The sequence below is a fragment of the Symsagittifera roscoffensis genome, unplaced genomic scaffold (assembly GCF_963678635.1).
Source record: "Symsagittifera roscoffensis unplaced genomic scaffold, txSymRosc1.1 SCAFFOLD_986, whole genome shotgun sequence".
Classification (NCBI taxonomy): domain Eukaryota; kingdom Metazoa; phylum Xenacoelomorpha; order Acoela; family Convolutidae; genus Symsagittifera; species Symsagittifera roscoffensis.
Genome location: NW_026970861.1, coordinates 1 through 13,103, shown reverse-complemented (window position 1 = coordinate 13,103; position 13,103 = coordinate 1). Strand labels below are relative to the sequence as shown.

Below are 13,103 nucleotides of genomic sequence, written 5' to 3'. Positions count from 1 at the left end.
GTTTTCAAATGTATATTTTTATGTTTTTATGTAAGTAAGAATTCTTGAATGCATGACCGCTTGATTGAGTGAATGAAGACCAGCAATTATTTTGTATCAATGTAAATTTTTCAGTTTAAAAATATTTTAAAATTTGCTTGTTTGCAAATTGTACAAACTTATGATTGAAGTTTCATGCCTGTTTAAAAGGAAAGCGTGTACACATGAGTCGTAGCAAGCTTGTATAGTACGAACCATGTCTGTTTGTAGGTAAGTACTGATGCATTTTCCTATATGAGTATGAAAGACACGTTTATATGATTATATGTAAGGACGTATGAATGCCAGTCTCTAATGCCTGACTCTTTTTGTCTGAAAGTGTGTATATATTCGTCTTGAAAGTGTGAAGTGAAATTAAGCTGGTTTGTGTGTTTAAATGTGGTTCTATTGTAAAGCTCAGCAGAAATATTAAGTCAAAATCTTTGCATGTCTAAAAGCAAAATTTTTGTATAACTGGTTGCAGGTTTAAAAGCATGTAAGCAAGTATGTAAAATTTATGTTTGTATGGTAGTTTATTTGCCTTCTTCTTATGTATAAGACTATGTACGTTTGTATTCATACCTTTATGTAAGACTTCATTTTTGAATGTTTGTATGTATAGAAGTATTTTTGCGTATATGTACGTAATTTTGTACGTATGGTTGTATGAATGTCTCTAAGTAACTTTATATATGTATGTATACATGTAAGTTTGTATGTATGTATCTATGTATGCATGTATGTATGTGTTTATGTAAGTTTGTACTTATGTATACATGTATGTATGTTTGTATTCAGTAAGTGTGTACGTTATTGTTTTTGAATGTAATTTTGCATGATTAACCTTATGTAAGTATATTTAATTGTGTATGAATAAACGTATGTTTGTAATAAAATACGCATGACTGTTTTTTGTGAGTATGCATTTAAGTTTGCAACTTATGAAAATGTGTTTATGTTTTTTATCTTTACAAGTATGCAGCTTTATATGTTTATTGGGTTATATATGTTTGAGTTTAGTTGTAATCGTTTATTTTATTTCATATAAAAGTATATATGTAACTCAATCCAAATCTTTCTTATCTTTCTTCTTAAGTTTCTCGAATATTCTAGAAAAATCAACCAGACAATAAAATGACAGTTTTTTTTTTCATTTTCTTGATTTGCAAAACAATTTGATAATTTTTTTAAAAAAAGTTTTCCGTGAAATATTTGATGTTCCAGGTATCCTCATTATGAACATTTCACTTTGAAAAAGTGGCATATAATGCATTGATAATTTCAATTTATCTGCAGTCAATGATTATGAAAAATGTTTCAAAATTGTAACAAGAAAGATCAGTTTTCAAGTTTTCACAAAATATTGTCGATGGAAGCATCAAACAACAAGTCCAATTGGAGACAGCATGGAGTCCAAAGTGTTTGATGAACTGTTACTCATAGATGTAAAAATTACGATAAGAAACTTGTTAGAAAAAATTTATGGTTTATTGAGGAAAATCATTGATTGTGCAGACATGCGGCTGGTAGAGCTGAAGACGGTAAGCGAGCAAAGTATCAATGACAGGTACTGTATATTTGAAGGATGCTTAATCAATCTCTAAAAACCACAAATTTTCAATGGTTTTCATTTGAAAAAACAGAATTTTGAATCAAAGTTATAAACCCACAGAAGTGAAGCAATTGTGTAATCAGATAAACAGTCAGTACCACTTTTTTAAAATTCAAGATTTATTTAGTCGATAGAGCTTTTTATGAAATAGCTCAAAATGCTTACGCCTTTTTCCTTTGAAATGAATAGCAAGTCTTTCTGCATTGAGGCTCAAAATTTTAATTCCTCAAAGTAAAACTGTCTAACAAACTTTTTTTTGTCAAATTAAACATGTCTTTGTTAGTTGTTCTAGCTTAAGATAACACAACATAATTGACGTTTATCGAAATGCATTGAAACTACAAAATGGCACTTACAAGTTTTCGGAAACTGCTGTAGCCAAATTGGTGTGAAAGCGTTGTTTAGTGTGAAACAGCTATCATCCTGACGGAATCCGAAGATTCAGGTAGAGTGTTGATGATAAGGCTTGATTTTTTATCTTAAAATTTCAAGCAATTAACCGTTTTTCGAAGACATGTTTTGTTAATAGAGAAGACAAATATCGAGGCAAAAATGAGAAGAAATTTCATGATGCGAACTGTTTTGATACTGCTAGTAGTGATCACCTCAAACATATATTGAAAGAAAGGCTGAACTCTTGATAACACAATTAGTTGCAGATGAATAATCGAATATTTTGGTCAAAAAGCCACCGTATTTTGAGAGACAATAGCGTAATCAAGGAAACATTCAAAAGATCAGATTTATATTAAAAAAACTCAAAATTTAATTTGTTGAACAGAGGGTTAATCAATGATAATAACTGATAGCGCTTCAAAATTTTGAATGGAAAGCTCTTGCTAAAGCCAAATTGAGTTAATTAGAAGATACTGAGAACAGTTGACTAGATTGTAGTATCAAATTAAAAATTATTTAATTGCATATTCTTTTAATGGAAAAATCAAAAATTTTGGATGCTCAAATTATAACTCCGAGTTCATATCAAGTTTTGAGTTTGCATCCATAACTTGTCTTAGTTTTTTTTCAGTCTTTCCCGATTGAATTTGCTCTAGTTTGAATAACTGCTTTCCATAAAAGTCGCAAATAAGTTTTTACCTGCTTTATTCGATGGTTACTCTGTTCTGTCGTATATATTGGCACACAAATAACAGTTTTCCCCCAGTTTCTAGGTCCGCTTTGATGAAAATTTTCAAAATTTCTGTTAGCACAAAAAAGTTAATAGGAAATACTAAACGTTTTCTAGAAGCCCCGAAAATAGTTTCCTTTTTACTATAAAAAGTGGTATATGCAAGTCTTAGAAATGGCTGCAGCAAAATTAATCGGCCATTTTGGTTTTCATCAGTGTTCTCGTTTTTCAAGATCTTTACCCACTTCAAATTATTAGCTCTTTCAACCTTTCTATTAAATCAAAGCTTTTGTCATAGATTTTAGACGTTTTTTCAGTCTCCTGTAGACACGGAAAATGGAAATGTCGAAATTTTCAAGCCAATTTCATTATTTTAGAGTTTTCAGTGTTTCGTAATTTTTCTTTGTTTTTACCTTCATTTGGCTGAACGAAATTTTTCATTCTTATTTCGGTCAAATTGATTATTAATGTTTGCCTAATTAGAGGTGGCGGCCGCCGCACTTGACAAATTTTGCTTTCTTCGAGATTCAGCAATAAAACATGCATTTTTGAAGGAAATCGTTCACCGCAGCCAACAGTTAAGCTACGCTGCCAAAATCTTGTGCTTTCCTATATACCATATAGTTTGGTCGAATATAATAGGTATATAACGTCATTTTACATGTAAACAAACCAATACCCCCAAACTTTAGAAGGGAAAACATGCACCGACCAAAACTTAATCCATTCCCGTTTCCACAACGTTCAGTGGGAATACTCAATAATATACCGAAGTTTTACATGAGGACTATTAGGTATAAAATTATACATGGTGACAATTAGGATTATTACATAGTGACCAATAGCAATAAAATTATACATGGTGACAATTAGGATTATTACATGGTGACCATTGCTGATCATTTAATACATGGTGACCATTATGATTTATACCTAATGGTCATCCATGTATGACAACCCCCCCCCCCGATCCTAACGCACTATATGCATACTACTCTCCTAACTTTTCTGAAATGCTGCGAAACTTTGTCGATTACGATCCGTATCTTCTGGTACGACCCGGAAATAACAATAGAGGACGACCTTCATCGTCGGCTGCGCTATACCCGAGCCGAATGACTTGGCTTTCTCCGCATACTGACAATTTGATCCAGGCGCTCCTTCGAGACGAAGAAAACTTGGACGACGACCTCCGAAGCTTAAACTCTCTTTTCGAATCAGGCGCAAACAATGAACAAATTAGGAATTTCCGAGACGCAGTCGGAGTCGGGAAAGACGACTGGGCGTCGGTTGTCGACACTCGGGGTTTCAATGTTTCAAACCAGACGAGGTGAATGTGAAATTGGAGGGAAATACTTTGACGATGTCGGGAAACACGGAATGGTAGATGATTTATTTATAAGTCCATAAATTCAAATTTTTGTTTCTATTTCATTTTAAATTCTCAATACGATGAATTCTCATAGGACCCAATATTCATAGCACCCTAAATGAAAGAAAACTACTCGTATCAGGGCGAAGCTCTGAATGCTCCGACTGCATTCTAAAGTCTATGAAGCAGTGATAAAATGAAAAAATTAAATGTAAAAGAAAAACGAAAAAGAATTTTTTTATAATTTGAGATTTTTTGTGAAAATCATCTCCCCACAGGGCATGTAAAGTACAATATGACAGACTTCGCTCCTACTAACAACACAATTATGGCGAATAAGCTTCTTTTAACCAATTTGGAACGATTTCTAAGACGGATTAACTCTCCGCTTACGCGTTAATAGCGCGAAATATATCGCGCGTTAATTGTCCCGAATTGGCCAAAATGTTCTTTTATTAAGCATTGTATTAACCCGCAATTCTAAACACATTTGAGCTCCACCTACATCCTTCTAAAATCAAGGTTTACATAAAAAATCTATTTTTTCCGCTGGTCGTGGAGAATTGGCAAAAGAACCCAATCTCGGAAATCAAAATTTCATTATTTATATCTTTTTTGGTTCAAGAGTGATAGAATGGTCCGAAGAAACTCAACGGGTCCCTTATGTAAAAGAATGCCTCATAATTACTTGTTTTCGTGCTTTGATGATGTCAATTAAAGTATCGATTAAGTTTGCGCGAATAGAGCAGGTTGACTATATGTTCGCGAAAACTTTTAAAACAGCTGGGGGGCACATTTTGAGTTAGTAAATTGAGCTATTTGCCTTTGTAGGATCGGTGATCCTAGCATAATTTTTTTGGCCGTACTCAGATTTTGACTGAGAGAGTTACCTTGAGAAATGCATGCAGTTTAGTGAAGGTTAAGGAGTAGTACGTAGCTCGGTATTGACGAATCAATACGATAAGCAGAAAAGTAAGCAAACGGTCAAGTCCTAAATAAGTTTGAATCTCCAAAAATATATTCCTTCCAATGGCTGAAAACCCAAATGAAGTAGGATGTGATAACTGCCCCAAATGGAAACTACTGGAGCGAACTTTATGAAGCTCAAAGGACGGATACTAGAGATGATTTGACCCGGACATGCAAAAAAAATAGACCCCTCGGAACCCCCTGTCCCAAGTGATTACGGATTCCGGAAATGCAAATAGCCCTATTGGAACTCGGTAAATAGCGGTTGGAATAGAGCAAAGTTAAGTAAGTTTTAGATCTAGATGAGGAAAGCTTAAATTTAGAACCGCAGACTCATTGGACTCCTACTTCTCCCAGCCCCCCCTGATCGCAGGGAGCCATAACTTTAAGATATGATAGGTACTGTCAACGTACATCATGTATTATAATACGAGACAAAGAAAGCCGGGATGACCTTTAAATGACTTTCGGGCACTTGGGACCAAATTTGTATAGAAAATCCCGGGATTAACACCGGAAAGTGGCGTATTTTCCCCGGCCCCAATCTCTTGGGAGCAAGAAGCGTTCATCTTACCTATAATTGGGAGGGAACTTATCTGTTGGGGAAAAAAGCAGAAGCTGAAAGGTATATAGCCTTTACATTATGACATCGAAGTGGTGGAATTAGTTAAAGTGGACTTGGCAAACATTGGGCTTAACTTAGTTTGGCTAATGAGCGAATAATAGAAACTCAAACAGACTAAAGAAAAGTGGTCCCAGATAAAATTAGCAGTAAGGAAAGCTTAACATTAGGAAAAGGTCCCCCTAAATAATATTAATGGACGGGATAATTACTTAGCTCCCCGGAGATGATTTTTTGGCACGTTTTGACCCCTAATAAGCGAATTACGTTACCCTAATAGCTATAAAGTCGGGATTGGAAGAGAGTATAGACTGGTATTTTTAAATGCTTGGAATGAAGTAGCGACCCATAGAAAGAGTGTTCCTTTACCCCCGGGAGGTCGGAATATTATTGGGATAAAAGAATAAAAACATTGGGAGAATGTTAGTCAAACCTGAGGTGAAATTGGACCTGATATTTGCACAACTTAGTCAGGGATACCTACAAGGAACTTAGAATTTAAAACTAACGTCGTGAGAAGAAGAATTCAATTTAGACCTAAAAAAAGAGGCACTAAAAAGTCAAAAGTTTTAGGGACAACATAACTCTAAGTATAATTAAAACTCAATTAAACAAATATTATAAAGATTAACAAATAGCCCACCCTTAAGTAAAACAATGATTGCGAAGTTAGTGGAGAGTTGGCTTTCAGTTAGTTAGCGAACATTTTTAACTATTAGTGAGATTATTTGGGTTCGCGTTGTCATTAATACGTGGCGTGATTTCCGTTTTTGCTAGTTCTATATGTTTTAATTTAGTTTAATTTTCCAGACATTGTTTGAAAGAGAATCTGTATATACTCTGTATATACGCTGTATGTTTGGACATCTATAAAATTGTTTGTAAAGTTAAAATACCAGCTCGTTCTTAATTCTTAAAACTGATGTTTTTTTAGTATCCGTAACTTCATATATTTTAATCAACCAATTTCTGAACTGTAACCGAACTTAATTTGTTTTGTTTTGTTTTGTTTATTGCTTGTTTTCTGATGTTGTGTTTTTGTTTGATGTAACCAATGAATTTTAACCAACTTTATTATTTACACTTTGCTATACTGATGCCTTGGCTTTTTACTGTATAGTAATTCAGGTCTTCTTTCTTCTTTTCTTCTTCTTCTTTAGAAAAAAAAAGTTTCGGATTGGCCAGCCGAAAATGGATGTCAGAAAATACAATCAAAGAGGGGACTCTTTGGTTGGTGAGAAATTCGAATTAAGGAAAGACAAGATGCGGGTTTTCAATAATTCTTACAATAAAATTCAAGAAAAAAGACGTGCGCAAATAAATGCTCTCGTTGTTACATTTGAATGAATAAACATGAAAAATCAAGTAGCTTAATTGAAAATTCAAGTAGCTCGTATGGTCCTTTTTCACGAGATTATGTCAACTAAAACCACGCAATTTTTCAAGCCAAAACGCGTTAACATTTTAAAAAGTGTATATTCAATTGCCGGTAAACTGAAACATCAATGACTTAATTTTTCACTCTCTTCAGCTTTCCAGTTGGTTGATTCATGATTTAAAATTATTAATCATTTTGATTACCTTCGATTTTGTTTACTCTAAATTCTCTTACACGACTGCTTACACTTGTTGTATTCTATTGCTTGCGGGTCAATATATCTTTTCGAGTGGACTTTTTGTTGTCATCATCAACAGAAAAAACCACCAGCAGCGCATTCAAAAGATTATCAAAAGTTAGTCATACAATAAAATTATGCAACATGGTTCCGAATTGTCCAAAACGAAGTCAAAACACGACGACGACTATACGAGATACGACTTCATTCGGTTCACTTGGAGCGACACTATGGGAATTCCGAGGTGCAAAGTCGTTCCGAGTCACGCCTACCCGGGAGTCGTCAAGTCTGGTCTAGGAATGGGCGGCAATCTCAGTGTTTCCGGCGCCGACTCTCTTCCTTGCCATTATTCGAAGTTTGCCGACCGTGGCTGTCCCGACTCGTTCGCAGTTCCTCAGCTTGAAACTTGGCACTCGTGTCCTTGGTCTGGAAACGACACGGACTCGAAAGTTGCCGAAGTTTTGTGCGAACTACACGAGAAGGACGTTAACTTGACGCCGTGCGGATACGATAGTCGTGTCGTGTGTAGAAGGATGTTGAGTTCGCTCAAAGAGGAATTCGGCTTAGATGTTTATTCGGCTTTGGAGTACGAATTCGCAGTCTCAGAAAATGGAAAGGCACCGGATGGTTCTCATAATTGTTCAACAGTGATTTTGAAAAAGATGGAAAAAATATGCTTCGAGGAACGGTTTTGAGTTTCATTTAAGATTCAAAGACTCTTTTTTTTAAAAGAAAAAGACAGCATTACTTTTAAAAAGAGTTGAAGTGAATTTCTATCATACTTGAGAACTTGTCAACATAAACATCAAGACAACCTAGGGTGCATCTTTGATTTTTGATCCAGGATTTTCAAATTTTGCTAAGAGGATCATCAAAAAAATTTGAACAGCAGAATTTTTCAAATTGATATCCGAGCTCTTTTCCGCTACCAATAAAGATCAATAAATCAGCAAACTCGAAATTACTATATTGCAGGTTTCGAAGCGACTCAAAACAGCCCAGGTGTTGGTTGAAACAATAGTAGCAGAGTTCGGAAACGGACAGTTCGAAATCACCCTCGAGCCCCAGTGGGGACTGAAGGCGGTAGACAATGGCGCCATCCTCCGCGACTGCGTCAAATCCACCGCAATCGACAAAGGTGGACATCACAAATAAGTATATCAAAGTCAAAGACCACAGCGATTGTATTTTCTGTGATACCGCCAAAAATCAGCAAAAAATTAGGATATCAAAAATTTCAACAATTTGATCAAATGCTCAGAATAACAAAAACAGGAACGTCTTTCACTCAACGAGCCTCCCAAAAGTCCTTTTTTTTAGTAGTTCCCCTCAAAAGTTCCTGGTATTATGTGGCGGAGAACTGAAAAAAGTGGGGGAGGGGGCTGGAAAAGAGTCTAACTTTCAAAATGCTTCCAAGGTATGCAGGCGACGTTTATGAGTAACCCGTGGGGAACTGTACAAAATGGAGGCCATTATAACTTCTCTCTGTGGAAAAGCGGACAAAATGCGCTGAGTGACAAATCAGCCGAAAACGGTCTGTCCGAACTCGGCAAGTTCTGGATCGCCGGCATCATGGAACACGCAGGCGCTTTGACAGCAATCGGATGCCAGACTAACAACTGCTACCGTCGGTTTTACGTAGGAGGCTTTGCCCCAATTTACGTGTGTTATGCGCGGGAGCACCGGATGTGTATGTTGCGGATTAAGGAGTCGCAGAGTTCGGGAACCTTTTTTGAGTTCCGATTGAGTGGCGCTCCTGCCAATCCGTACTTGCTGGTTGCGGCTATTCTGGCTGCTGGCATGGATGGTCTGCGAAAACGGATTCAAGTCAGTAATGTCTTTTTTTCTCCGATGAGATCATTTTTTTGTACATCTCTAGATCATATAATTGGCGTTTCACTTAGCACATGTTTAAGAAGTCCTTTATGTTGGCATGTTTTAAATAATAGTGACGACACGGAAAACGTTTACCGAGCGTACACGAATCAATGAACTAGACTTTGCTCGCTTTTTTCACACAATTTGAGCGTTCGCGTTTGCTCCAAATTGTGTGCTTGATTTTTTCTCTCTTTGTTCTTATAAGTGCTGTCTTTTATCTATCATTTCATCTATCTTTTTTATCTATTTTTTATCTATCTTTTATCTATCTTTTTTATCTATATTCTTATCTATCTTTTTATCTATCTTTCTGATCTATCTTTTTATTTATCTTTTTTATCTATTTTTATCTATGTTTTCAGTCCAGTCTTAGCTGTCCAATTTTCTTCATATCGGAATCCAATTTTTTAAAAGATTTTCCTATCAGTGTTATTAGACAAAATTAAAATTAAATATGATGACGCGATATGAAAAAAAACTTTGTAATTGCAAATATGCGCTCTAAAAGTTGCTGCTCATATCCTCTCGGTTTTCGAGATTTGGCGCGAGATTTTCGAGATTTTATTTTTTTCAATTTTTTTTTCAAAGTTTAGATACAAAAAACTAACATAATTTGAAATTCTCAACCCTATAGTGGGGTGTTCTCAGGATGCACATATTGGTTGCATATTTGCCATAAAAAAGTAGGACTGATCAAAACGTTTAATCATTGAAAACATGGCGTTTTTTGAGCTTTTTTGATGTAATAAAAACAATTTTAAGGTTTGAAAAGCTGTCAATTTTTTTTGTTTAATTTCCGAGATATGAGAAATTTAAAAACTAAAGACTTTTTCAAAAAAAAATTGATTTATTTTAGAATCTAATTGATGTTAGAATATGAATTGTTTGAAGCGTAGTATGAATTGCTAAATTTTATGAAAACAAAATACAAAAAAAGCTGCGGAATGCTGTCGAAATTTTAGTATTTTTAGTGTATGAAAGTTGACATATCTGATGAAACTCAGTAGTTTCAAAAATACGACCATTTTGATTAAAAATAACTTTAAAATCCTTCAATAAATGTAATAGAAAACTCTGATGAATGGGCCCTGCTTATTTCAACGGTTGCCTTAAATATCGTTGATTATTGTATATATTTTACGAAGATTTTTTTACGCTCAACGATCTATTCGAAGCACCGCATTACCGAATCACCGAATTATCGCTAGTTAATGCCTAAAGTTTTTCAAATCAAAATGCAAAAACCAGCCTGCCCGTTAAGGTGTCTAAATTAATTTCTTGTCACAAAAACTCCTCGAAAAATCAAAAAGTGTAAAATACAAGGCAATATATTTTGCATCTACTAAAACGTTCATCGGACCAACTAGCGTACCTCAACTCAATTGGAATAAATTTTTGAGCCGGGTTATTCAGACGCCTGGATGAAATACTCTCCTGAAGTTCAGCTCATATTTCTTGATAAGCAAACTTCAAGTTATACATGATTGAATGATTGAGCTACGAAAGGACGGTAAAAATAGTATTTTTTAGTACCAGTGGTCTCTACAGAATTTTTTCTAGGAGGCGGGGGATGGTTAAATTTTGAAAATTTTGTCGTTTTTGTAGGTCCAACAATTTGATTTTCCCAGCTCTCCAAATACACTATAAGGACCCTATTTTGTCAAAATTATTCCGCGCTGCAGTCAATTTTTTGAAAAAAAAAACAGGCTAAAAATGACGTTTTGAGCTTTTATTAAAAAATTGACTAAAAATTTAGGTTTTTCGGAGCCTTTAGAAATTTTTTGAGCTGGTCAGCCGTAAATTTATGTCGTAAAATAAGACCAAAGGGGAACCCTTCGGAAAATTTGAGTCGAAGTTCTAAATTTTGAACGTTGTTGTCTTTTTTCTCTCATCAAAGCTAGAAAGGTACATACTTCAGCGCTTTTTTTGTCGAAACTAATTGAACTTTTTTTGGAAGTTTCGGAAAAAAATTTATCTACGCATGGATAGGTTTGTATATAAAAAATTCGAATAATGGAAAAATTTTGTTTTAGAGGTTGCAACAAAAGTATTCGGAAAACTTAAACGAAACTCCAAGGCCATGGCTGAACTCAATTGGAATAAATTTTTGAGCCGGGTTATTCAGACGCCTGGATGAAATATTCTCCTGAAGTTCAGTTCATATTTCTTGATAAGCAATCTTCAAGTTATACATGATTGAATGATTGAGCTACGAAAGGACGGTAAAAATAGTATTTTTTAGTACCAGTGGTCTCTACAGAATTTTTTCAAGGAGGCGGGGATGGTTAAATTTTGAAAATTTTGTCGTTTTTGTAGGTCCAACAATTTGATTTTCCCAGCTCTCCAAATACACTATACGGACCCTATTTTGTCAAAATTATTCGGCGCTGCAGGCAATTTTTTGAAGAAAAAAAACAGGCTTAAAATGACGTTTTGAGCTTTTATTAAAAATTTGACTAAAAATTTAGGTTTTTCGGAGCCTTTAGAAACTTTTTGAGCTGGTCAGCCGTAAATTTATGTCGTAAAATAAGACCAAATCTACCCCCCCCCCCCCCCCCTCTGCACGCTACTGACTAGTAGACTAGTACAGCATAAATTTCAGAGACCTCATTTATTAACCTCAGAACACTTTCTAAAAGCAACAAAATCTTTTCGAAATCCTTCCTATTTTAGCCCCCACCAATTGGATTCAGCGAGGAGAGGCAAATACCCAGGACCCTAGAAGATGCTCTAGAAGCACTTGACAAAGACTGCGTTATCAAAAAGGCACTAGGTGATGATATAATAGAACCTTTCTTCATCCTCAAGCGACAAAAGGATCTCAAGGTCACTGACCCTCAAGAACAGTTCAAGTTCTATTCGGACTTAATGTAAAAATGATCTCGTCAGTTAATTAATTCAACTAATCTTAATCAGCTTTTCAGAATCAAAAACTTTAACTGATTGTGTCAGCCATGGCCTTGGAGTTTGGTTTAAATGTTCCGAATACTTTTGTTGTAACCTCTAAAAGAAAACTTTTCCATTATTCGAATTTTTTATATACAAACCTATCCATGCGTAGATAGATTTTTTCCGAAATTTCCAAGAAAAAGTTCAATTTCGACAAAAAAAGCTGAAGTATGTACCTTTCTAGCTTTGATGAGAGAAAAAAAGACAACAACGTTCAAAATTTAGAAACGAAAAAAACTGAACATGTATTGAAGGCTATCAAATAGATTTGAGTAAGCTTTTATCAGTTCGACAAATATTGATTGAACCTTCTCAAACTTTGGCCGCTTTAGTGGCACCTTTTCCTGAAGTAATTTGGACAAATTCATTAAAGACATGGTTTGTTCTTTTTTAAGAGCTGGATAAATTTGTATAAGGAAATATCAGTTCTATCTGAAAACGCTGTACCAGCCTTCGACTTAGTTTGTGTTCTCTGTTTTGCATTTGCCGAATTCTCAAATGTGTTACAAAAAGAAAATGGGAATTGTCCTCCCGTCCTGCATCATTTTCGTATGGTTTCCAATCAGGAGGACTCACAATTATTTACTTTATTTGAAGGATTTGCCACTTTTTTACATGTTTTGCAACCTCAAACACTTATGCCGATTTTGAAACCCAGCCATGTACAAGTGCCAGCCCAACAAAAAGTTTCAAAACCACGCGTTTTTCATTTTTTCTTAATTTTTTTGCTTTTTCATTTTTTTCGTTATGAATTTTTTATCTATAGTCGCCCATACACCGCCACAATATTCATCTTGTTATGTATATATACATTTCCCCATAAGTATCATTTTATGGTGTAACGAGTAGTTTTACAAGGTTGATTATGAAGACCAAATATGTTTGCCATGGTTCATTCAGTCCGCGTACCAATTTTGGTAGCAATAGAACAATGTGGACTT

The 13,103-nt window shown here is 35.0% G+C and overlaps 1 protein-coding gene across 1 annotated transcript; it reads left to right on the top strand.

Annotated features, from left to right (window-relative positions):
- Positions 1–7,472: 7,472 nt before the first annotated feature.
- Positions 7,473–12,128, top strand: LOC134856013 (glutamine synthetase-like). The gene is made up of 4 exons (XM_063872386.1): positions 7,473–7,982; positions 8,311–8,473; positions 8,753–9,162; positions 11,887–12,128. Exons 1-4 carry the CDS (start codon positions 7,473–7,475, stop codon positions 12,085–12,087), a joined length of 1,284 nt encoding a protein of 427 aa, XP_063728456.1. The 3' UTR covers positions 12,088–12,128.
- The last annotated feature ends 975 nt before the right edge of the window (positions 12,129–13,103 follow it).